General features: G+C 29.5%; 1 protein-coding gene across 3 annotated transcripts; it reads right to left on the reverse strand.

Moving 5' to 3' along the window:
• Positions 1 to 828: 828 nt before the first annotated feature.
• On the reverse strand, positions 829 to 23,804 carry LOC111276772 (uncharacterized). 3 transcript variants are annotated; one of them, XM_089763559.1, is made up of 21 exons: positions 23,526 to 23,804; positions 18,280 to 18,347; positions 14,566 to 14,615; positions 14,373 to 14,477; positions 13,608 to 13,664; positions 13,415 to 13,485; positions 11,888 to 11,987; positions 11,293 to 11,363; positions 11,102 to 11,202; positions 10,920 to 11,023; positions 10,763 to 10,816; positions 10,600 to 10,655; positions 10,436 to 10,474; positions 10,164 to 10,308; positions 9,631 to 9,806; positions 9,476 to 9,543; positions 4,354 to 4,426; positions 4,208 to 4,269; positions 3,199 to 4,126; positions 1,645 to 1,935; positions 829 to 1,400 (listed from the first exon to the last, which is right to left on the reverse strand). In XM_089763559.1, the coding sequence occupies exons 12-21, from the start codon at positions 10,602 to 10,604 to the stop codon at positions 1,112 to 1,114; spliced, it is 2,076 nt and encodes a 691-aa protein (XP_089619685.1). In that variant the 5' UTR covers positions 10,605 to 10,655; positions 10,763 to 10,816; positions 10,920 to 11,023; positions 11,102 to 11,202; positions 11,293 to 11,363; positions 11,888 to 11,987; positions 13,415 to 13,485; positions 13,608 to 13,664; positions 14,373 to 14,477; positions 14,566 to 14,615; positions 18,280 to 18,347; positions 23,526 to 23,804; the 3' UTR covers positions 829 to 1,111. The 3 variants fall into 3 exon arrangements, with proteins under 3 accessions (XP_089619685.1, XP_089619684.1, XP_089619683.1); XM_089763558.1 differs by lacking the exon at positions 14,566 to 14,615; XM_089763557.1 differs by lacking the exon at positions 14,566 to 14,615 and having other exon boundaries at positions 9,622 to 9,806.
• Between the last annotated feature and the right edge of the window lie 1,169 nt (positions 23,805 to 24,973).

The raw sequence follows: 24,973 nt of genomic DNA on the forward strand, positions 1-24,973 counted from the left end.
TTTTTTTCAGCCAAAAAATATTTTTTTTAAAAGAGGTTAAAATAAATAATAAAAAACATTTCAAAATACTAAACATTAAAAAAATGTTTTATAAAGTTGGTTTGCTTTGTAATTTTTTAAATGATAAAGGAATGTTTTTAATTCTTATAATATAATTTTTTTAGTTTATTCAATTAAAATTATTTATAATAATATTTTTATCAATTCAAAATTGATTCAAATGATTTGACGGTTGAATCATTTAATGGAAACTTGAATCTTAAATTGGTTAATATATGATCTAATTATGATAAATATGCAAGGCATATTAAGTTTTTCTTTAACTTTCTTTCTGATCCGAAACATATTTTCTTATTAAAGTTCAGCTCAAAATTATGAGGATTTTTATTTTTAATGAGCTTAAACATTTTGTTGATCCAAAGAGTCTATGAGACTCAACACTTATAGCTCTACTTCTCGTCTTCTTTCTCAACCATCTTCCTAAAATGTCAAATATCTTTTATGAAAAGTCTAAAATATCCACACATAATGACAAAATAAAATTAAAAAAATCAAAATATCATCTAAATTCGTAAACATCACATGCATTTCACTTATTAATAATCAAATTACTAAGAACCAAATATACTCAATCAAATTAATTTATATTTACTTTATAAACGAGAGTATATATTTTTACAATTATTATGATATAATTAACTAATCATACTTTAATATTATGTAGAATTTATTGAAATTTTATATGAAACTCATATTTTATAAGTTATGGATCTATATATATTTTTATTGTAATTAAATAATTACAAAATTATAATAAAAAAATTTATAGGTGAAATGGCAATAGCCTTACTAAGAATACTTCATTTTCGCATCCAAACATTTGGGTCGCGTGGTAAGTGATCCTTGCTTAAAATATATGCTCAAATCTTCACTTGAATAATAATTAAAAAAAAAAAAAGATCATTCTTTTGCAGGATTGCTATATTCCCCACCAAAGGGTCCCAAAATGTCTTAGAAATAAAGAAGGAAAATTAGGAGTATGAATCGTATATGAAGTGAAACTATAACTATACCACTCCCTATGGAGAGAGAATTATTCATATAAAAGAAATCAAATTGGAAGTCTTCTGCAAATGAAGTGAATAAGAGACTGTAGGAAGGTTTTAGAAGTTTCCTCCTTATTAGGCAGCTTTAAGAGGTGAGCCACTTTTGAAAATCCTAGATGCTGCTTATGGTATAAAGACTCATCAATCCCTTCATATGGATGTTTCATCTCCTCTGTGAAGAGTTTTGGCTTTGTCAATGCCCATTGCATTGCCCATATTGCTAAAGGCCTCATGTAACAGAGGGATCTGAATTCGTCATCCGTATTCCACCCTTCTGGAGTCTGAAAAGAGTATCTGTTAAACAAAACACAACAGAGATAATTAACTAAATTTAATCAAAGTTCCAAATTTTCTAGTATCAGAACTAAGGCCCCGATATCACACACACACGCACACATCCTCATCTGATATGTCTTCATGATACCATGGTGCTTCATAGGAATAAAGGGACTTGCTATTTTCCAGAAGCTAATCAAAGTGCCTCTACCTCACATAATTGATTTACGAAACTCATAACTAAGAATGGAAACCAACTCACCCGAGACCCTGCTCTGACCAGGCAGCTTCATAGGCACCAGCTGCTGTTTTGAACGCCGTTTCCATCATCCCCTCTTGAATCATGGTAGCGGCAAGAGCATATGTAACTCCAGCCCAAATTTCCCTTGATTGTATGCCTGAATTATCAACTGTTCCATCCGGACGCATCCCATTTACCGCACCACGCATACCTCCTTTCACCTTTAACACATTGAAATCATAAATTTTTTCAAGTGCACTTCTCACTTTGTCATCATCTGCAATTGGCATGAGACCACTTGCTCCAGCGTACCTATAACATCATCACCCAAGTTAGTTTCTGTTAACATTTGCATGGCAAAAGAGATAAAGAATCCTTATATAAAATAGGAGCATGATGGTGCTTATAGTTCAAAGGGCAATGTGATTATTGTACTTGTAGCATCATTAGGAGCAAGAGATCCAAATTAGTATCAAATTTGAAAGGAAGTGCAACTTCGCAAGGAAACTAATTGAGGCAAGAAAAAAATTCAAAACTTCTTTTTCATGAAAACTTTATTGTACCAGACAGTCTTCTGGGATTGAAAAACTGCATCCTTTAAAGTTTGGGCGTATAAGCACATGAAAAGAAACACAAATGCTTCTGAATAAGACAGATTTATTTCATTTCACATAATGCATAATGTCATTCAATAAAGACATTCCAGCTTAAGGAAGAGACATGTCTGACTAGGATTTCCACATTTAAATTGCTCGCGATGGATTAAATAACCAGGTAGTAATGGAAGGACTGATAAAAGTACACTTAAACTAGTTCAACCCCTCAACCAGCTAGATGGGATCAGATAAATGAATCCTCTTGCACCGCTTTACTTTACTAGAGGCAACTAGGGTAATAGGAGTATACAACTTTTATAATTTTTCTGAACATAAAAGGAAGATTTTAATTCAACTAATGGTGAATTGGACACAGAAGATAACCTATTACAGTAAAGCTGTGCTACTTCTGGATCTATTCTTTTTATCATTTCCATGTAAAAGGAAGCATGGGCACACAGGCTTTCAAGGACATAGCCAAGGTTTAACCTCAAACCATCTACATGAAGTAGTGGAAAAGTAAAATCTTTTTCGGATGTGATATAAGTTATGAAAGCAACCATAGAAGTGCATATATGAATGAGCTATTAATAACTAATTTTCAATCCATAAATATTAATATTAAACATAAATTAACCAGTGAAAAAGGTATGGATCAGATCCAGGGAAAGGAAAGAAACAACTACTATAAAAGACCTTTTAATAGATTCAGATCACAGAAACAGAAATATGAGTTTTTAGAGAATGCAACAATTTCATGTAAACATAGAGGTATTAAAAACATTAAGTACTGGTATTTGTCTAACGGCACTTGGACCAGTGCTAGAGGTACGAGTGAAACCATAAACATAAATATAAAAAATTGTACTAACATAAATGTACAATACACTCACTAATATGTCAAAATTGTTTTCCTTATATGCAGCATTTTAACGCAAGTTGGGGGGTGGGGTGGGGGAGAGTAAATTTGAATGCTCACCATTGTCCAGCCAAATGATCAGCTAGAATACACCTGCTGGAACGACTCGCTGTGTTGTCATAGTTGAAGTAGGATCCATTCCACAATGTGCCATATATAGATTTTGCCTTTTGATACTTCATATGAAAGTAGGCAGCAGATGCATTATCACCGACTTGACAAGCAATAGATGAAGTAGCTTGGAGGGCTGCCACCCAGAGCCCCCCACTGTAAGCACTCACACCAGTAACAGGCCATGCATCGTACGTTTGATCAGGGAACCCTTGATTCTCAATCATCCCATCTCCATCACTATCAAATTGATCCATAAAAGCCATTGCAGTATAAACTGAAGGCCAAACAGCCTGTGCAAAACTTTTGTCTCCAGTAGCAACAATATCCCTATGTATCTGGAGAACAAACTTGGAATTCAAGTCTTTCCAATTATCTGTATTAAATAGATTGTAAGCATTTACTTCAAACCAAGGGTCATTAAGCCCAATATCATGTGGAACTGCACCAAGAACCTTTCTTGGAACCCACTTTCCATCACACATAATTTCCACCTTGCTTGGATCATGCATCATAACTGCTACTGCAAAGTCTCTCTGGATGCTCAGTTCAAGCTTTGGGAATAGCATGAGTAGTGCAAAAGATGAGTAGAAATGAACATCATAAGTGTTCCACATGAGGTACTCACTCCCTTCAAGATAGAGGAACTGGCCAATGTTTTCTTCTCCATCCTGGAGCAAACGGGTTCCAAAAGCAGCATTTGATGTTAGAGGTTTATGTGCCTTCTCAAGTGTAGATGTCATCCTTTCTAGGATTTCAATAGCTATATCATCTTGATTTTCAGTGTCAATTGCATTATCCAAATGTGATCTAGACTTGTCAAGAGAAAACTTTCTCTCTCCCAGGGATACTAAACTTCGCATTGGAGGTGATCCATCTGTAGAAAGTAAAAGTTAACCTTCAATAATTGGGTTAAACTGCAATTCAAGGAAATATATTTATTAATCTCCATAAATACCTGTCCATATTGTCCCCCCTGCATTAAGGTAGTAGAGCTCATTGAAGAGAGTGATAGGGTACCTGGGAATTTTTTCTTGCTTTTAAAATTGTTGAACAAGATGAAAGATCACATATTTACTGAGCAGAAAATTCATTTAATCTAACCAGTCAGGAAGCCTTTTGTCTTCAAGAATTGGTCTTTGCCATGACTCTATCTGGGATTCCCAGGTGGAATGCTCTAAGTTAAAAAATACCAGAACACAAACATTGAACAAGTAAGCATTTTTGTTATTTCCCCCAATGACGTTCTAAACAAAACTATTTCCATAGTTGTTGTATGTTACTGTTGCTGTTCTTAAAATAGAAGTATAAGTCTGTCATGCGGACTGCATACACCATCTGGTACCAAATTAAACAAATTTACCACCATAGAGATGATGATAAGTCAAGCAAACATGGTACCTTCATAGAATACCGATAACTACAAACCATGTCAAGGGAAGAGTTTCCGACTCTTAATAGTGAGGAAAGCATTATACCTACTACATTAATAATGTGTTTCAGAAAATTTGCAAGGTTAATTTGTATCTCGGTAAAAGATCAAAGATCGAAACAAGTTCTTTATAGATATCTTATATAAGTTTCCTAACTGAAAATCTCCAATCACATTAATGAGACACTGCATAGTTTTTCTCACAACTAGCTACTACAATTTGAAATAATAACTATAAATTTGAGATAAGATCCAAATTTATCACTCTACTTAGAATGATGGATAAATTTATTTACCATCCAGTGTTCAACGGATGCAATTTTACCAATATAGTTTCTAATTTGATTAAAAAATGGTCAAAGTTAAAATATTCTCTAAAATATTCCGTAGAAAATTTAAAGAACAATTGTCTTTATTTCTTCTTATTTAATCTACAGTGAAGGAGTACATCTAAATAAATAGGAATAGTGAAGTTACTTATTAGAAAACAATTTACATGAAACAAAAAACAAAAATAAATAAATAAATAAAAGGAAGGAGAATTATTCTAGTCTAAAATAAAAACAAGTCCCTAAAAACTTGATAATCAGAATAATTGACTAAATCAGAAAAGTAAATGAAAAATATTCGCAATATAAATTAGAAAATCAAACTACACTAATGTAGGAGAACCAAATCTGCACTAATATAAGAGAATTAGATTTCTACACTCCCCCGCTGTGTCATAAATGTTAATTATGCTCAGCTTGGATTTCAATCCATCAAAAATGCTTTATTTGCAATTCGTGAACTTGTAGGGATACAGGCTAGTTTGATCGACCCATTTTCTATCTTTTCCTTTATGAAATGTTGATTTAGCTCTAAGTGCTTGGTCCTATCATGATAAATAGAATTTTTGGCAACACTTATAATAGCCTTATTGTTACAAAATAGTGTCATAGATGTCACAATCTGAACTTTTAATTCTCCAAGTAACCTCATTAGCCAAATTCCTTCACAAATACCATGGGACATTACCCTAAACTCAGCCTCAACATTGCTTCTAGCTACAATAGCTTGCTTTTTACTTCTCCAAGTGACCAAATTACCTCAAACATAAGTGCAATATGCAGTAATGGATTTTTTATTTGTTATTGATCCAGCCCAGTTAGCATATGTGTACATCTTGACTGTTCTATCCATTGACTTCTTAAAATAAAGACCTTCACCAAAACTCTTCTTTAGGTACTGCAGGATGCGATGAACAACTTTGAGATGCTTCTTGGTTGGATTATTCATGTATCTACTCACCATCCCTACTACAAACCCGATATCAGGTCTTATGTGAAAAAGGTAAATTAACTTCCCAACTAGTCTTTGGTATCGCCCTTTGTCTGTGAGAAAGCTTCCATTTTTGCTTCCAATTTTATTAGTTGAGTCTATAGGTGTATTGGCAGGTTTGCATCCGATCATGCTGGTTTCTTTGAGTAGATCAAGTAGGTACTTACGCTGAGACATTGATATTCCATTTTTAGGCTGAGCCATTACCATCCCAAGGAAATATTTAAGTAACCCCAAGTCCTTTATTTCAAACTCCTTTGTAAGGAGTTTCTTCAAATCATCTATTCCTTCTTTGTTGTCTCTAGTGATTATGGTATCATCCACATAAACAATAAGAATAACTTTTTTTCCTTCATTAGTGAACTTCGCAAACATAGTATAGTCAGATTGACTTCAAAAGAATCCATGCATCTTCATTGTCTTGGTCAATCATTCAAACCAAGCCCAAGGAAACTGTTTAAGTTCATGCAAAGATTTTCAGAGTTTGCACACCTTGCCTATATTGTCTTGCCTTTCGAAACCAAAGAAAATTTTCATATAGACATCCTCCTCCAAGTCACCATTTAAGAATGCATTCTTGGTATCAAGTTGGTGAAGAGGCCAATCCTAATTGGTTGCTAATGATAATCGAACTATAATTGAATTGAGTTTGGCTGTGGGAGCAAATGTTTTCTCATAATCTATCCCATATGATTGAGTGAACCCTTTTGCAACAAGTCTAATTTTGAACCTATTTATACTTCCATCTACATTGTGCTTTATTGTGAAGATCCACTTACATCCAACCAGCTTTTTCTCTTTGGGCAAATCTAAAATTTTTCATGTTCAATTTTTCTCTAGTGCCTTAATTTATTCAAGAATTGCTACCTTTCAATCTGGTTTACTAAGGGCTTCCTGAATATTTTTTGAAATTTACACATTATTAAGGTTAGTGGTAAAGGCTCGAAAGTTTGGATTTAACCTGTCATATGAGATGTACTTGCAGATAGGGTACTGGGTGCATGATCTCACACCTTTTCTTAATACAATAGGAATGTCATGGTCACCAGCAAGCTCACAAAGTTCAATTTTAGATTCAATAGAGACATTATATGTGTTAGTTTCAGATTCTTGGAGACTCAGATCATGTTGATTTCTAGTACTAGGCTGTGTACAGTTGTCCACTTTTTCTTGTGGTTTTTGCATCATTGAGTAGACTATAAATTCTTTTGTTTTTTCTTGCATTACCTTAGAGTTTAAAGAGTCAAGAGTTGCAGAATAGGTTGGGTTTCGGAATTTGCATAGCTGATAGGTTAGGTAGGTTGAGAATTTGGTTTTGAAAGGGCTAGTTGAGATTCTAGTTTTGACAGGGCTGGTTGAGAATTAGGTTGGGAATCTAGTTTTGAAAGGGTTGGTTGGGAAATTGTCGAGTCAACAGCTAAGAATTGATATTCTTAAGTAGTATTCTCCCCATGAATATCATTCTTACTGTAGTATGGGAGATTCTCAAAGAAAGTGACATCCATAGAGCTATAGAATTTTTTTGTGATGAGTGAGCCATAGCCATTTTGGTTTGGGGAATAATCAAGGAAGATGCATTTAAGATCAAGCTTATTGTGATTTTGTTAGCTAAATGAACAAAGACAATGCAACCAAAGAGTTTGATGGGAATGGAAAAGATCAATTAAGTTTATGGGTAAGAAGCAAGGAGAGTTTGACAAGATGTTTTAAAGCCAAGAACTTGAGAAGGCATTTGGTTAATCAAATAAGTTGCAGTGAGGACAGCTTCTTCCTAAAAATATTTAGGCAAATTGGAAGTTAATAGGAGAGGAGAGATCTGGTCACTTCTATCAAATGTCTATTTTTATATTCGGCAACCTCATTTTATTGTGGAGTGTCAACGCAAGAGCTTTGATGGATAATGCCATGATTGGTAAGGTATGGGTCGAGAATAGAGTTGAAATATTCCTTTCCATTGTCAGTTTTTAGGACTTGGATTGTGGCTTGGAATTGGATTTGTACTATAATATTGAAGTTTTGAAAAATTTGGCTAACCTTGAATTTTTTTTTTCATAAGAACTACCCAAGTGAGTCGAGTATGATCATCTATGAATGTAATAAATCACCTAAAACCTATGATATTGTTAACTCTTGACGGTCCCCAAATGTCATTGTAAATCATTAAAAAAGGCTAAGATGATTTACAAGAAAGGCTAGGGTTATTTTGAGCGTGTTTGGAAAGTTGATAAATTTCACACTAAAAATCTTTAGAGATGTTATTGATTAATGAGAAAAATAACCTTTTTAACTATGAAATATTTGGATGTCCTAATTTATAAAGACATAACATGATAAGATCATCCTTACTAGTACTAGAGGCTAAGGCTGTACAAGAGTTTTGGGGTCTCTCAAGTGCATCATCTTGAAGAAGGTAGAGCCCTGTACACATCCTAGCACAGCCAATAATCCTCCCTGAACCCAATTCCTGAAATTCACACAAGTTGGAAAAAAAATTTAGTGACACAACAACTATCCTTCGTAAGCTTACTGATAGAAAGTAGGTTACAGCTTAAATTAGGGACATGGAGGAAAGAGTCGAGTGTTATGTCTTTTGAAACTATAATAGAACTTATTCTTGCCACTTTTGAGAGAGAGCCATCAGGAATTTTTACAGTAGAACTATCATAGCAAGGTTTATATGTGTTGAATAAGGATGCATCTCCAATCATGTGATTTGATGCTCTTGAATCAACAATCCAAGATTGTGTATTTCCCCGTTGAACACTTAAGACGTTTAGAACATTACCTTTTTGTGCTAGTAAACTAGTTTTAAAAGTTGCACACTTGTTTTTAAGGGTTTGTTGGAGTATCACCTCTTTATGACTTTCCTCATGTCATAACTTTGCAGAAGAAGAGTTCTCACTCCTGCTAGCCATAACAGAAACTCTTATGGCTACAGCCTAATGGTTCAGGCCAACTTGCTCTAATACCTTGTAGAAAACTTAAAAAACAATTGTCCTTATTTCTTGTTATTCAATCTATAATGAAGGAATACATCTAAATAAATAAGAACAATGAAATTTCTTATTAGGAAACAACTTACATGAAATAGAAAATAAAAAAAAAAAGGAGAATTATTTTATTCTAAAATATAAACAAATCTCTAAAAACTCAACAATTAGAATAGTTGACTAAATCAGACAAATAAATGAGAAATATTCCCAAAATAAAAAAGGAAATCAAGCTACACTAATATAAGAGAATCAGATCTGCACTATTGTAAGAGAATCAAACTTCTACATAATCCTTTATTTACTCACGAGATTATTCTTTTACTGTTAAATTTTGAAAATTTTAACTAAATTAAAATGCATAGTGGTAAAAGTGCATCCGTTCAAAGATGGGTAGCAAATGTGATCATCACGTTAAGTAGCGTGGTAAATTGGACTTTGTCTCTATAAACTTTTTATTATGCTAGGTCATGTTAAACATTACCAAAAATAGCATCATGTGCAATATTTGCAGCTGCTTCACCTAAAGTGCCATAATATTTTGTATAGCGCCTGTTATTAGAGATATTTGATTAGTTCTCAGATGTATAACTTTCAGAAGTTAGCTTTATAAAGTTTCAAAGAACCAACGCAGCTAACTTGTAGTATGTCTTGTCACCAAATCTCACTTCTGGACAGTCCCATGCAAGTGAGAATATAACTCTACGGTCAGAACCAGAAGGAACAGTCAAGGAGGCTGCTACAGCTGCTCCAATGGATGATCCTGGTTCTGAACGTGAACATTCTTCAAAACCAAGGTTGTCAAACGATCCATGCTGTAACAATGAATTAAAGGTATCAAAATTTAGAAGGATCTTCACATATGATAAATAATTTTTCTCTGGTTTTCCAGGTGATATAACTTACCTCACCACATCAAGGCGAAATTCTATTTCTAGAAATTCAATAAAGTGAAAAAAAAATTACTATGATTATGAAAAAATCATAAGGTTTATGTGTGCAACTGTAACAATGAAAGCATAACTTGCAAATAGAGGAAAAACATACTAGATTAATTTACCTGAAAAGTAAAACCTTAAAAAAAAAAAAAAAAACTAGATAAAACATCTAGAGGAACAATAAGAATAGCTTTTGGCTAAATATACCAAAAGAAAAAAGGTAATATCAACAACCTTTTTTATTTCATGCCACATATCTTTGGCACTGATTCCACTGGAACAGCCAGATACGAAGAAGCAAGGGCACTCTGAGACATGGACTTCACTAGTTTCTTTTGCTGCAATGGCAAAAGTAAGTGGAGGTTGTCCATTGGCTGTTCTGTGAAAGATATACTTCCTATTAGTGATGTGAGGTCTGAGTATTTAACCATATTAATATGAAGGACTTGATATCCAATGAAAACAAGAATCTATTACAAATTTCTCTAAGCAATGAAAGAACTTACTTGTGGTGTAAAAGTACTCCACAAACTCCATCTTCCGTCCTGGTGGCAGTAGAACATTGTAAATGGAATAAATTATTTGGTTCAATTGAGGACTGAAATACAATTAGATTAGGATAAATTAATCTGAATGTATTTAGATTAAAGATCATTGACTACAATCTTACTTCATCTTTGAGTTGAAGTGACCACCAGAAAATCCAGAGATCCCACCCAGCGAATTCTGAAAGTCAGATACAATTAATAATTATAGAGAAATATGCTTTAAAAATGTTTATTAAATAAAAATAAAAGATGAACATAACAATTGAAAGTAAGATTTCAACTTACAGCCCATGTAAAAAGCAAGGTGATATCGGCAGAGGTTCTTCCAGTATTAGAGAGCTGAAGTAGGCATAAAGCAATTAGATAACGCCAACAATCAATCTATAGATGAAAAGGTAGTGATACACATGAAGTCCCCAAGCCAGCATTTCCTAAGTCCTACCGTGAATGTAAACACTGATACAGGCAAACTGCTCTCTTTGTAGTTGTGGGGAATAAAAGGTGAAATTTGACGACAACTGATTCTAAGCTCCGGATCAGGTTGACCTGCTTTGCAAAAAACCTTATAAGATTGTGCACAACTGGTATACAAAATAGAAAGGTCCACAGTGTCCGAAGTTATACCTTCATAAATGGTCCATGACCTTGGAAACAAAGCATGGTATGTACACTTGTCCCCTTTCAAATTCCAATCCCAAGATTCAATCCCCAAACCTGTACTTTCCCTGCAAATAGTTTTTTTTTTAAAACTCATTATTGCCACAATAATTTCAAAATATTAAAAGAATTAAAGTTGTCAACTATAGATGGCTTACTTGGGAACCTCTGGACTTCTTGCACATAATACAGTTGAATATTTTTGTCCATTTGAACGTGATACAAAAGCCTTGATGAGAAAGAGAAGTACAAAAGTTTTGAATTAAATCAAAGGAGATATCAAATGTAAATATGTTAATCATTCTAGAAAAATACGTAACGGTTCAAATCTCTCTAATGAAATATAACCTCTATCCAGACAGATTTCTTTCTCCTCTATCCAGACAGATTTCTTTCTTACTAAAATCGACAACAAGCACTTACAATATCTTAAATTATAGAGGAGATGTTTTAGGTATGCATTCAAAAGGATAGGCACCTGCTTAATCACATACCAACTTAAAGCAACTAAATGAAATCAACTTAGAAGTTTGTAGTGCAATTCCAAGCACAAGACTTAGGAGGAAATCGTCCAGACCTTTCCTTTATTTCTTGGATAGTGAAATTTATCCCTATTGTACTGATTAACAAGTGACATTAAACTAAATTGATGTCTTCGATGTTGAAAACTTAGTTATCAGATTCGTATCAAGCAGGTATACTGGATCTAGCGTTAAACCAGCTATGGCTTTAAACTGTGAAAAGAAAACTTACAGAGAACTGATTTGCCAGGATTGGACCCTCTTCACATACTTTTGGAAACAGTTTAAAGCGTTGAAACTCACCTCTGTAACCCCTTCCAATGCTTCCAGCCCTAAAGTTCATGCTTAAAATGTAAGAGATATTTGGAGAATTTGAAGGTAACAAAAAAAAAAAAAGAAAAGAAAAAGAATCGTGAACAGAAGCTGAATTTAGATGATATGAGGTTGAAAAGGAAAAGGGTGCAGGGAGACGATTGCAAGACGCTTTAAGGATATATAGTTTCTTTTAATTCTTCTTTCCTCAACTTTCCTTCTTCTAGTCTGAAACCACTAATAACAACCCTCTACTCAGAACAAAACAACACTACAACCATTCTCAAGCTCTTTATTTTATTAACTAGAAAGGTTAAATAAGCAGAATTATGGATTAAATGAAGGTTCATAGAAAAAGTAAATCAACGTCGCCAAGCATCATAATTGAATTGTGCTTCCACTCCAATCTTCCTTTAGACCAGAATTTCTTATATTATTAGTCAAACTGAACAAATATATTATTACACCAGGTGCCTGTCAAGAAACTGGAGGATGAAACACAGATTTAACAGTGTCATTCTTCTTCTAATATTCTATTTGATCATTGGACTTTGACAGCTTAAAGATATGCTGATTAGCATTTACATGCATTGCATCAGCAGCACAAATAGACTTTAAAGAAATTATTATATGAGAATTCCTTTTACAGTAGATTTGCCATTTTTTTTGGTTGTGACAAGGAAATCATTGAAAACATTTCCGGAGTACTTGCATTATACTATAAACAACAAGCATTCTAATCACAGCTCAGAAGTTTTATGCCTTGTCATGAATCAATTTACTTTTTCACCAGGTAAAACCAAATGTAGGGTTCCAAAAACTGGAAAACATGCGTCCTCATTGTGCTTGCTAAACGGAGTCCTGCTCCTTTACATGCCAAGCCAGACATTGCACTCGGGAGTCTGGGTTTCAAGGTTAAAATGATATGGGTGCTGTTCAGTCTGTCCTAGTTGCTCACAATTTTAAAATCATAGAATTTGAAGTCAACAGAAATCCATTTGCTATTTCATTTTGTTTATGTTTTTCTCTTAAACCAAAAACAAAGAGAAAATTTCGTTATCTATCGGGTGGTACAATTTATCTGAAAATATTTGATATAAAAAATTCATTACATTCCACAAAGAAACATAATAAAATTGCCATAACACAGATGAGACTAAATTGATTTGTTAATTTCAGAACCAATATTCTATCTACTATTATATATTGTTTATTGTTTTCCATTTGTACTTCAATCTGTTACATGCTTATATTGATGTTTATGTTTTTAATTAATAGCTATTCCCCCCCGCCTCCTTTGGAACACTTGAAAGTTAGGAGTAGAAGTTAGAAACTCGTTCTGCAAGAGCTAAGGTATTCAATCTGGTTTTCTTGAGCAATATCTGAAGGAACTTATCAAATGACATATTCATAGGCTTACTTATCAATTGTAGAAGTGAAAACTTACCCTATACCACCTAAAGGAACGCCGTGATCACATGTAACAATGTGCTTTCTGAAAATATCAAATATTGATGTCTGAAAATAAAAGGAATTTTGTTCTGATTAGCATAAAAATTATAAAATGACCAACATTTGAAAGATCAGGATGTACAGAAAAATGAAGTCAGATATAGACATTAAAAGGTAAAATATATTACTCTTCCTGCTGCTTCTTCTTCTTTCGTGTAACGCCACAGCCGAAAACCTAGAGGTGCCTTTCCAAAAAACTCAAATAGTCAGATGAGATATTCTTATTAGCATCTAAAACATCAAGAGAAGATAGATTTTGAATGAAAAATCAAATATCTTCTTTATTGAAAACTAAAGGGCAACCAAGTAGAATGTACATTACCAAAACAAAAGGCTTATCCTTCTGCTTCAATCTTTTTGTCTTTTTTTTTTTTTTCTCTACAACATTCCCAAGTTACGGTTCACCAAGAGTTTTCATCTCATAATAACCTCGCTAATATCTCTCCAATTTTTCCTTTCTACAGTTCGTTACATAAATCTTTTTAACTATTACTCCATTTCATTGTTTTTATTGTAATTGATACTTTGTAATACTAATTATTGAGTGACTAGCAAGTCTTCAGGTTTCCGGAGATAATCTATGAAAAAAAGATCTTGACTTTTCCATATGTCATAGTAGATGAAATACATGCTTTTGTCAGGTGGCTAGTCCTTGAAGAAGAGGAAATTGTTCTTTTTTCTTAAATTCTCTATTCAAGTGTACAATTTATTAAACGGCCGAAATAATTGATATCCTCATTTTCAAAATCTTTGATTCTTTTTTCATTCCAAAGGCAACCATCTGCTTATCAGCTTTAAAATCTTATGTTGAAAGGCTAGCTATCCGCATACGACATTTGGTATGTAATTTTACCTGGAGAAAAGCATATAATCTTAGGCAGCTACAGACGTACCAAAAAAATTATGTCTTTGAAACTAAGGCCAAAAGCGGCAGGGGGTTTTCCGATGCTGTTCAATTGCCGTTGCCACGTGAGGTAAGCAGGTTTCCCTGGATCAACCTATTAATTTGCAGAATAAGGTTGGTAAGTTTAAAAGGAAGCATGAAACAATAATATGAAATTTTCCGGAAAAAACTGTGCGAATCACCTAATAGACATTATTCATCCATGCCCCATTCTTTATTCATTGCCTGCAACCTAATAGTATAATCATATCTGTTTATCTCAACCAGGATGACACGATAATATTTGAAAATGAACTCAGACATCGTCAGTTTATTTGTCAAAGAGTAAACAACTACGTTGAATTCATCAACTCAAAACCAAGAAACATGTATTTTACAAGTTTTGTTTTAACATATAACTTCTATTTCACTGCAAACACCCAAATGTTGCATTATTTATCAAAACAACTGGAAGTAACCTGCTTAGAAAGGATATAGTAACAGAAAAGCTCCACGAAGAAATTTTCGAAAAAAATATCGAGAACTTATAGTTGCCATCCTACAATGTGAGTCAGCTACAGCATCTTGAAGAAACATAAAGTAACAAAGGAGATTTGGCTTTAAAATCAAGGGATAAGGCAAGAATTTTTATCCAGTATTTTGTAGGCAATGGACTTAATACATTCTGCTGGTTTAACAAGCAGCTTCTCTATGGAACCATATCATAGTTTATGACAGAAATAATAGTCAACAAGAACCACTGAGATTCCATGAAATTAGCTACATTTATCAATACAATGTGGAAACCACGCGAGAAAGGTATGTTCTTCATTAACAGTGCATGGGAAATCTGCAAAGTATATGAAAATTCTGTTCCTTGCAAAGTTTTTGATATCTATAGACAATGTTTTCTACAAGATTAGTTATGAATGGACTCAGAGGATTCTCTGGATAAAAAAATGGAGTCCAAATGGACAATATATCTAAGGTATGTTCTCTTACAAAACATTTTATTTCTTAAATGTGCGTTATTTGATTGCATTTGGCAGAACATTCTAAGAAAACGATGTATTTAAAGAACTGAAACCGGTGATAGAATGAGACTAACTACAACAACGTTGCATTAGAACTGGTGCAATAAGAGCGGTTAGAGGTCTTTAGCAGCAACTGTATGCTGATATCGGTCTGAGGGGGAAAATCACTAAAGAAAAGTCTTGCATCATGACAATTTGGAAAAGATCATTTTGATGTGCAGATGCATTTTAGATTCAGTAAGCCAAACCAAAGAATGAGGACTGATCAATATATCCACAAAAATGTCTTTTAGTAAGCATATGTTTTTTTTTTTTCGCTACAGTCAAGAATCTATCAGCAGAGATAATCATCCTAGAAAGCAATAAGAACTTTCAAGGCTTCAGACACTATTGAAAAGAAATGTGGTTAAACTGATCTTTGGTCCCTGGTTGTTGCCAAACAAAGCAATCAACCATTCTTATTTTGCCACGTCAGCTGACAAAATAGTCTTTTACCAACCTCAAGATATCTTAAAACCTCAAGAATAGTTTAGTCATATGACCAAACCGACCTGATAGCATGGCAAGACACCTGATATTTCACCTATATCTCCAGACCAAGCTAACAATTCACCTACCACCTCAAGTCGAGTCATTGAGAGTTGGTCACGTCATCCCTCAAGTATGAATTACCCTTCTGTCCCAATTCTCTCATTCTCAATATACTCACTTATCTTTTTCTCTCCCCTTTCAATCTTTTGATTGGAACGTCCAAACACAGACGTTATCGAAACACAAACATTGGAGTCACTTCCGATCTTTGTCTTGTCATCTCCTTGGTTTTGCACTTGCCTACTTGAGTTCAGATTTTGCTCAAACAACATCTTTTACAGAAATTCTGGAAAGCCTATATAGGACTTTGGAAAGTTTATGATTACTTTTAAAGTAAAATACATTAGGTTCTTGAGTTTTAAGCATAATTCAACACAGGTTCATTAATTTAAAAAATTAGATATTTCGTCTCAAAACTTTTCAATAAATGGCACAAGGTTAATTCCGTTAAAAAGCTCATTAAAAAATTATTTTGTTTCTAAAAAATTAATATTTTTAAATATTCATATAAAATAATTATTTATAATATTAAATTTTTTAAAAATATATAAAATATATTAATAATGCATAAAAAAAGATTTTTACATGCAATATATAAAAATAAAATTCACAATTATAACAAAAAAAAAATATTATAATAAGAACAAATAATATATAATAAGCAAATACTCACATAAAATAATTATTTATAATAATATTTTTTCTTAAAATATATATAATATATTAATAATATATAAAAAAATCTTTTAGGTGCAATATATAAAAACAAAATTCAAAATTATAAATAACATTTTTTTCAACTAAATATTTTTTTCTTATTATATGTTACATGTTCTTATTATATAATAAGAAAAAAAGTTATAATAAGAACATGTAACATATAATAAGAAACAAATATTTAGTTGAAAAAAATTTTATTTATAATTGTGAATTTTGTTTTTATATATTGCATTTGTAAGAACATGTAACGTATAATAAACAAATACTCATATAAAATAATTATTTATAATAATAATTTTTTTCTTAAAATATATATAATATATTAATAATATATAAAAAGATTTTTAGGTCCAAAATATAAAAATAAAATTCAAAATTATAATATAAGAAATGTTATAATAAGAACATGTAACATATAATAAGATAAAATATTTTGTTGAAAAAAATGTTATTTATAATTGTGAATTTTGTTTTTATATATTGCATTTAAAAATATTTTTTATATATTATTAATATATTTTAAAAAAATTATTATTTATTATGTGAATATTTGAGAATATTGATTTTTTAGGGGTAAAATGATCTTTTAATAAATTTTTTTAACAAAATTAATTGACAAAAGGACCTTAATGTCTTATTAATTAAAAAAATTTGGAATGGAATATCTATTTTTCAAACTATTAACTTGAGTTAAATTAGACTTAAAATTCAATTTTACCCTTACTTCAAGATTGAGCTTCATCCTGGCCGAATTCATCTCTTTAAAATCAGATTACCCTTGAAAGAATAATCATAATTCGTAGCTTTACTGACAAAAAAAAAAAATAGTTCACATAGAAAGTATAAAGAACATGACATTGCTTTTCTTTATTGCTACAATCCAACATCTTTGAGATTCCTTCCACTATGAAAGAACAAAGATGAATATGTAACGGCTTTTTTTGCAAAGAAATTATGGGATTTTGGAAAAAGAGTATTTTATCTATAAATAAGAACAGAAAAATTTTAGATGAAAATTTTTAAGTGAAATTAATAAAATTTTTATTAAAAATAATTAACTTAAAATTAAAATTGAAAATTAAAATGATAAATTGAAATATCTTATTAGAAAGATCAAGTATGTAAAATTTAAAAAAAAAAATTAACATATTTTGATATATTTTTAAAATAAGCATTTTTAGTAAAAACTTGGATAAAATTTTTATCATTAAATAAGTATTGATTAAATTTAAATTATAAAGAGGATTTTTAATAATTGTTTTATATATTATAAATTTTTTCATTGAATTCTATCAATTTATCATTTTGAATTTTTTTAAAAATTTTTATAAAATTATTTTTTATAAAAAACTTTACAAATTTCACATAAAATTTTTTTCTAAATCTACCCCCTAATTGATACATAACTTTCCAATACAAAAGAAAAAAAAAGAAGACACAGGATGGAATTTTGAGCATAGAAACACTGTAAGTAGTTGTTACATTCACTGTTGTCTTAATCACATCATTATGAACAAAGACGTTAATTAAAGACAGGATTTTGTATTGAAATAAATCATTTGGCCAACTTACCTTAAGCAAAGCAGATTTGCTAGTTGGATCGTTTTCAAGTGTTTCTTCGACAGAATTCTCCATATTACCTGACAAGTAAACGAAATTTTCAATGCACTGAGCTAAAGACAACCAAATTCCTGTTTTTCTCACACACATGAAAGGGGATGTGGTTTGTGGGTTGGCTTCATATGTGGAGAGCAGATTCCACCTTAACATTTAAATATGCAACACAATATAATCCTTGTACTACTTTCAATTCTTAAAAGAGAAAGGTTATATACGCACACGTACATACACCAAACATCAACTTTTTTAGACTAATAAAAAGGGTTGTTTTATTCTTTTATTAAAAATGTCATTACAAAATACTCGTGTATATAGATAGCATTGTCCATCTCAAAATGATCGTCCAATTAAAATTTTTAAAATAAAAAAATTAACAAAATGAAAAAAAAATGTTTTGTTTAGTTTCAAGGAAAAAAAAAAAAACAAAGAAAAGATTAAAACAAGAGGGGAAGGGCAACTGTAGGGGAGAATTTTCAACGGGGACATGAAGGTTCAATCCTCTGCAGCACGATGAGAATGGTTTCTATTAAAGATGGCAATAGATCTGAGCCGAAATAATTTTTTATTAGTTTTAAATTTAATTTGATTCGGTTTGATTTGATATTATATAAAATTATACTCAATTTAATTTGATCCGAAATTAATAAAATATTATTTTTTAATATAAATATAAAATTAAATAAATATAAAAAATATAATATAAAATTAAATAAATAATTAAAAATAATTTTTTATAAATATATATCGAATCGAGTTAAAGCGAGTTTACCTAAAACCCCACTTCAATTTGACTTCGAAAATTTTTTTATTATTATTCGCTCCGATTCGAAATTTGATTAAAAAAAATTTTAACTTTAATCAGTCGAATCGAATCAAAACTCGTCGATTATGGATGAGTTTACCATAAGAGTGTAATGATATATTAGTATTTGAACGTTACTCGAGTTTAATTCGAATAAAATTTAAATTTGGTTCGATTATTATCGAATCGAGCTCTAGTTTAAATAACTTGACTTATCGATCGAACTGAATTCAAGTATTCTTACATTCAACTCGAATTACTCGTGACTCTAATCAAATTTTTATATTTTAATATATTTTAATTGATAAAATATCTTAAATTTAAATTTAAACTTGAATACAAATAATTAAATTTATATCAAATATAATAATTAAATTTATTTTTATGTATTAATCAAATAAACTCGAATCATTCGACTTTTATCTCAAATTAATCTTAAACTAAAAAAATAAAATTTATTCAAATTTAAATCAATTTTCAAATCTCAAAATTTAAAATTAAATTCAAATTAAAATTTTCAAACTCAATCAATTATACACCTACTTTACTGTTCCTAATTTCTACTGTATTGTCCTGGCTTGCCAGGTAGCATGTGTCGCGTGATTGAAGGTCTAATCGCGCCGCATCGAGTCTTTGTTGGCAAAGCCAAATGGATTCTAAATTTGTAGTTAAATATGAAATATCTATCACTTTTGTCATTTTAATATTCAGAAGAAAAACTTGCAATATGATTAAATTTGTGTTCTATCAGGAAAAAAAAAAAAAATCACTCCATTTACTAATTTATAATTCAAAATGCTGGTGCCACCCAAAAAATCAATGATAAACAGCAAGTTGTAAGATGAATGTCAAGTCATGTTACAGGTAAACATCACATCAAATGATATACCTTGTCAACCAAAAAGTGAACAGAAAATTGGGGAGAAATTTATTTATTTTTAAATTTTAAAAAGTAAAAAATAAAAAAAAGCTCAAAAATTTTTGCAGAATTTTTTGAATTCAAAAAATTCCAAAAATGTTTTTTGAATATTTAGAAAGTATATAAATTTAAAAAAATATATAAGGGAATTTTTTAAAACAACATGTAGAATTAAAAAATTTTAAAGAATAAAAAATAAAAAAGTGACGGAAAAAAAAAGGGGAGGGAGAGACTGATTGGAGGGGAAGGGGGGTGGGCCAAATCCTTCCTTCTCTCCTACGTTCCAAGTTGAGCTTTCCTCCCTTGCTTTTATGGTTGTCAGTGATTCTTCAAATCTCTCCTTTTAAGATTTGTTTTTATTTTTTAATTTCAAAGATAAATATACAAAATGATGTGACATCTTTTAAACATTTAACAATTAAGGCTTAATTATAACTGACACGTTACCATTAGCCTTTTGGAACGCGTCATCTTTTGGTTAAGGGAATGAACAAAATATGCAAATTGCTTGTTGTAGTGTTTAATTCCGAATTTTTATTTTTTAAGTACTAAAAATCACATAAATAATCTAATTAAAAGTCAAATAAATATTTAACCTATAAAATTTAAAATGCTATGTGAAAAGAGATAGCGACAGATGAAAAAGAAAACGTTCATCAAAACTTTAAAATACATGATCATATTATAAAATAAAATATATGAACATGAAATTAAAAGAATAATGAAAGAGATCAAAATGATCACCGGGCAAAAATTAAGGTGCAGTCGGCTAATCAGTGGCGGGCCGTAAGCCCAGCCGGCTGGAGCCTTGTCGCCCTCAAGATTCTTAAAAACCCTTTATACGTATTTATATATATATATATAAATATATATTATCATTAATTATTATTTATAAATACTTCAAATTAAATGATTTATCACAAATATTAAATAATAATTTATGTGAATATAAAAAAACAACTTTTTCAATTTTAATTTTTTCAATAAAACTTTTAATGCAAATAAAAAACAATTAAACATGGTTTATTTTTTTCATTTTACTTATTAACTATAGCTTTTCTCTTTTATTCTAAATTTATTCAATTTATTTTATACTTTTGCTTGTCGCTTGTGTTAAAGGAAAACAAATTTAATTAATTGTCCCATGTAAAGTTATAAATTTAAATATTATTCCTTGTGTAGGTATTAAATTTGAGTTGGGAAGGGAGCCTCCCTACTCATTTTTTTTTTCATTTTTTCTTTTATTTTTTTTATCTACTTTCCCTTTTCAACAAAAGCCAACGCAGATGAAAAAGGAATTTATAAAAAAAAAATGAAAACAGAAATTTTTATGTTGGTTTTCTTTATGAAAGCAAAAAACAAAGAAAAATAAAAGAAGGTAAAAGAAAATTAGATATAAAGAAATTGGATGTTTTATGTTTGAAATTTTATTTTCTTTTTTCACATATTGATACTTAGAGTTAACTATATTAAAAAATTAGAAAATTTATATTTAGTACTTTATTTTTATACGAAGAGAAGGAAAAAGGTGAAGCTTTTGATGTTTTAAAAGTTTATTTTATATTTTACGTAGAACTATTTTTATAAAACTTTTTTTTCTTTAATCAGTATTAATTACTTTTTATCATATAAAAATTGAATAAAATTTTTTGATAATGTACGTTTAAAAAAATGAATCAAATAAAAATTAGACCATTTTGCAAATTGAAACATTCGTACTTTTCTATCACTCCTTTTTACTTTTTTATTTTTTAGTTAAATACTATAAATGAATCAAATTATAATAAAATATTTAATATAATATTTAAATTTAAAAAATTTATAATATAATTTATAATTATAAATTTATTAATTAATACAATATTTATTTCTAATTTAATTAATTCGAAATGATAACACAGAACTATCAATTGTTAACAAAATCTAATTCTATTTATATTAACATATCTGAGTACATGCATAACAAAGAGAATATATTCAAGATTTTAAAAACGTTGCTCATTTAAATTAAAAAATTTGCTTTGTGTTTGCTTTTAATACTCTGTTGTGAGCATTATAATTGTATTATTTTTCAAAATTATAAATTATAAAATCAAATCTATGATTTTCAACATATTGTAAAATATAAACCCTTTTATGAAAATGTTGAGAACGAAAAATATACAAATTTTTTATAAATTTATTGTTTAGAATAATTATTTTTATTTTATTACTTCTATTATATATAATATTATTTAATTTATAGTTTTTTAAAGCAACCCGTCGCGAAAATAAATACATCATTCTAGTTATAGTAATGAATGAAATAAAGCATCTTACATGCTATATTTTAGTTTTAATCTAAATCTAATTAAGTTTATTTTTGTTGGGATTAATATAATGAATGATTTTTAAATTATAATAAAATTTTTAATATTGTATTTAAATTTTAAAAATTTTAAAAATAATATTTAAATTATAAAATTTTAAACTGATCCTTAAAAAATTATTTGTCAATGATTCATTATTTGATATTAATTATGTTAAAAATAAATATTATTTTAATTAATAAATTTATAATTTAAATATTATATTAAAAAAATTTTAAATTTAAATATTATTTAACAAAAAATTTTAAATATCACATAAAATATTTCACGATAATTTATGAAATATTAATCGTTTTTATTATTGTCTAACATACGAACAATGAAATTTTTTTTCTTTTTCAATTTCACAAAATGGATTTGTAAGATTACCAAATATATATATATATATATATTTTCAATTTTTAATTATAATATAATAAATATGTGGTAACTCTATTTTTTAAATTACGCTTTAAAAATCAAGTAATATTTTTTCTTTTTTTCTTTTTTAAAATCAAGTACTCGCGTGTAGCAAAGTAAGTAAATTGAAAAAAAGACCAAAAAAAAAATAGAAATAGAAGATGTGTATGTATGCTTTGTTTGTTTTGCTGAGATAAAAACATGTAGTAAATTAATGAAGTTGTCGGTCGCTAACGTATGGTTCGTGTTTATGTTTTAATTTACAACTAAAATCTCTCTTCTTGCTAAAAAATCATACATACTGTGTTTTAGATTACAAAAAATGAAAAAAAAAAGTTACAAGTGTATTTTTTTAATACCAAGATGAAAAATAATAAAAAAATTAAAAATAAAATCGAAACTAAAATATTTAATTTAATAAAAAATAAAAATTCATTCATTTTGTCTTCAATTTTGCTTCCATCAAATCAAACGAAAAAAAAGCACAAAAAAATTTATTTATTTTTATTCTATCTCATTCTTTCCTTTTTCCCTCTGCAGAAATAGGCGTAAATCACTGTCATATTTATTTATGTTATCAGAGAGTTTCATATTGGGAATAAAAATAATTTGGCTCTTTTTTTTTTTTTAATATTGGGAATAAAAATAATTACAAGTCAAAATGAAAAAAACAAAATCTAATATATATAGAGCAAGATATATGACTAACCTGGAAAAACAGAGTTGCTTTGCATTTGTATAGCTGATATATCAGAGAAATATATGAGCAATGAACGAAATGAGCTTGCCTTTGCCTTGTCTTCCCTGTGTTTCGATTCTTTTCTGTTTGGCTATGTTTGGGTTTTGGGTGAATGATCGAACAAAGAGACGCAGAAATTAATCAATTTGAGTTTGAGGATTAATGTTGCATAATTATTATTGCTATTAATGAATAATAAGGAAATAAGGAAAAAAAGTAGAAAGACGGAGAGGCACAGCAGGGAAGGACGGAGAAGATTGGTTGATAATTGAAATTTAAAAATATCCGTCATTTCATGTTTGCGCAAATTAAAGAAAGTTAAACATAATTAAAAAACCATTGCCTCATTTGTTTAAAAAAAAAAAATCATTGCCTCGTTGGCTCTATTTGGCACTTTTAGGGAAAATTCAAAAGAAGTATTCTAACATAAATATTTATTACGTAGCGTCATGACAAAAAATATTTAAAGAAAAAGTAATTGATAAAAAATAAAACTACTTTTATGATTTTAATATTCAATAAATATTAGTTCAAAACTGATTATCTTATATACTTACAGATAAAATATATGTATATTTAGTCAAAATATATGTAAAATTATCTTATAATATATGTATATTTTTTATATTCTGATCATAAAAGTAATTTTTAATTTTATTTTATATATTTATTTTCATTAATTAATTCTATGATAGTACTAAATAATAAATATATTTTATAAATAATCTTTTTTTGTATTCTTCCTCACTTTTTCAAACTTTTCTCTCCTATTATCTTTTTATTTTTTTAATATATCGGGGGGTGGTTGGGGAGCAGAAGAAATTGATTGATGTTTGTTTTTCTTTTTTTAATTATTTACCTAATCCCATATTTTGTCTTCTTTCTCTAATCTTTTGGTGGCGGTCACCTTTTTCTATTCAATTTTCAGTATCTTTGAATTGAACGTTCATGGTAGGCCATTCTAAGAAAAATTATAAATTAATCTATCAATAATTGAATATTAATTTATTACAATAATAAGTAACTAAGTTAATGTTGATGCTATTGCTAGCCAAAGTATGAATCTTGTTGGAATGATATATATCGATTATTTTAAATTTTATATTTAAATAATGATATTTCAATATCTTCTATAAATAAAAAAATTAACTAAATACTCAATTAAAAATTTAACATTTAGTTCAAATCTCAGTTAAATATATAAAATTTAATTTGATAACATTTTCAAAATTACCCAAATAAAAGACGTATGAAGGGCTGTTATATATACATACCGCTAATTCTGTTAATTAGATTATCTGACATAAAAAAAATGTAATAATTGGTAAAATACACACATTTGTTTCAGTGTATTCTCATTCGCACAACATACAATGAAGCCAAAACCACATTTTCCAGATTTGACAAAACCAGACCAA

The sequence above is a fragment of the Durio zibethinus genome, chromosome 7, assembly GCF_047325235.1.
Source record: "Durio zibethinus cultivar Kanyao isolate XHJ-2024 chromosome 7, ASM4732523v1, whole genome shotgun sequence".
Taxonomy (NCBI): domain Eukaryota; kingdom Viridiplantae; phylum Streptophyta; class Magnoliopsida; order Malvales; family Malvaceae; genus Durio; species Durio zibethinus.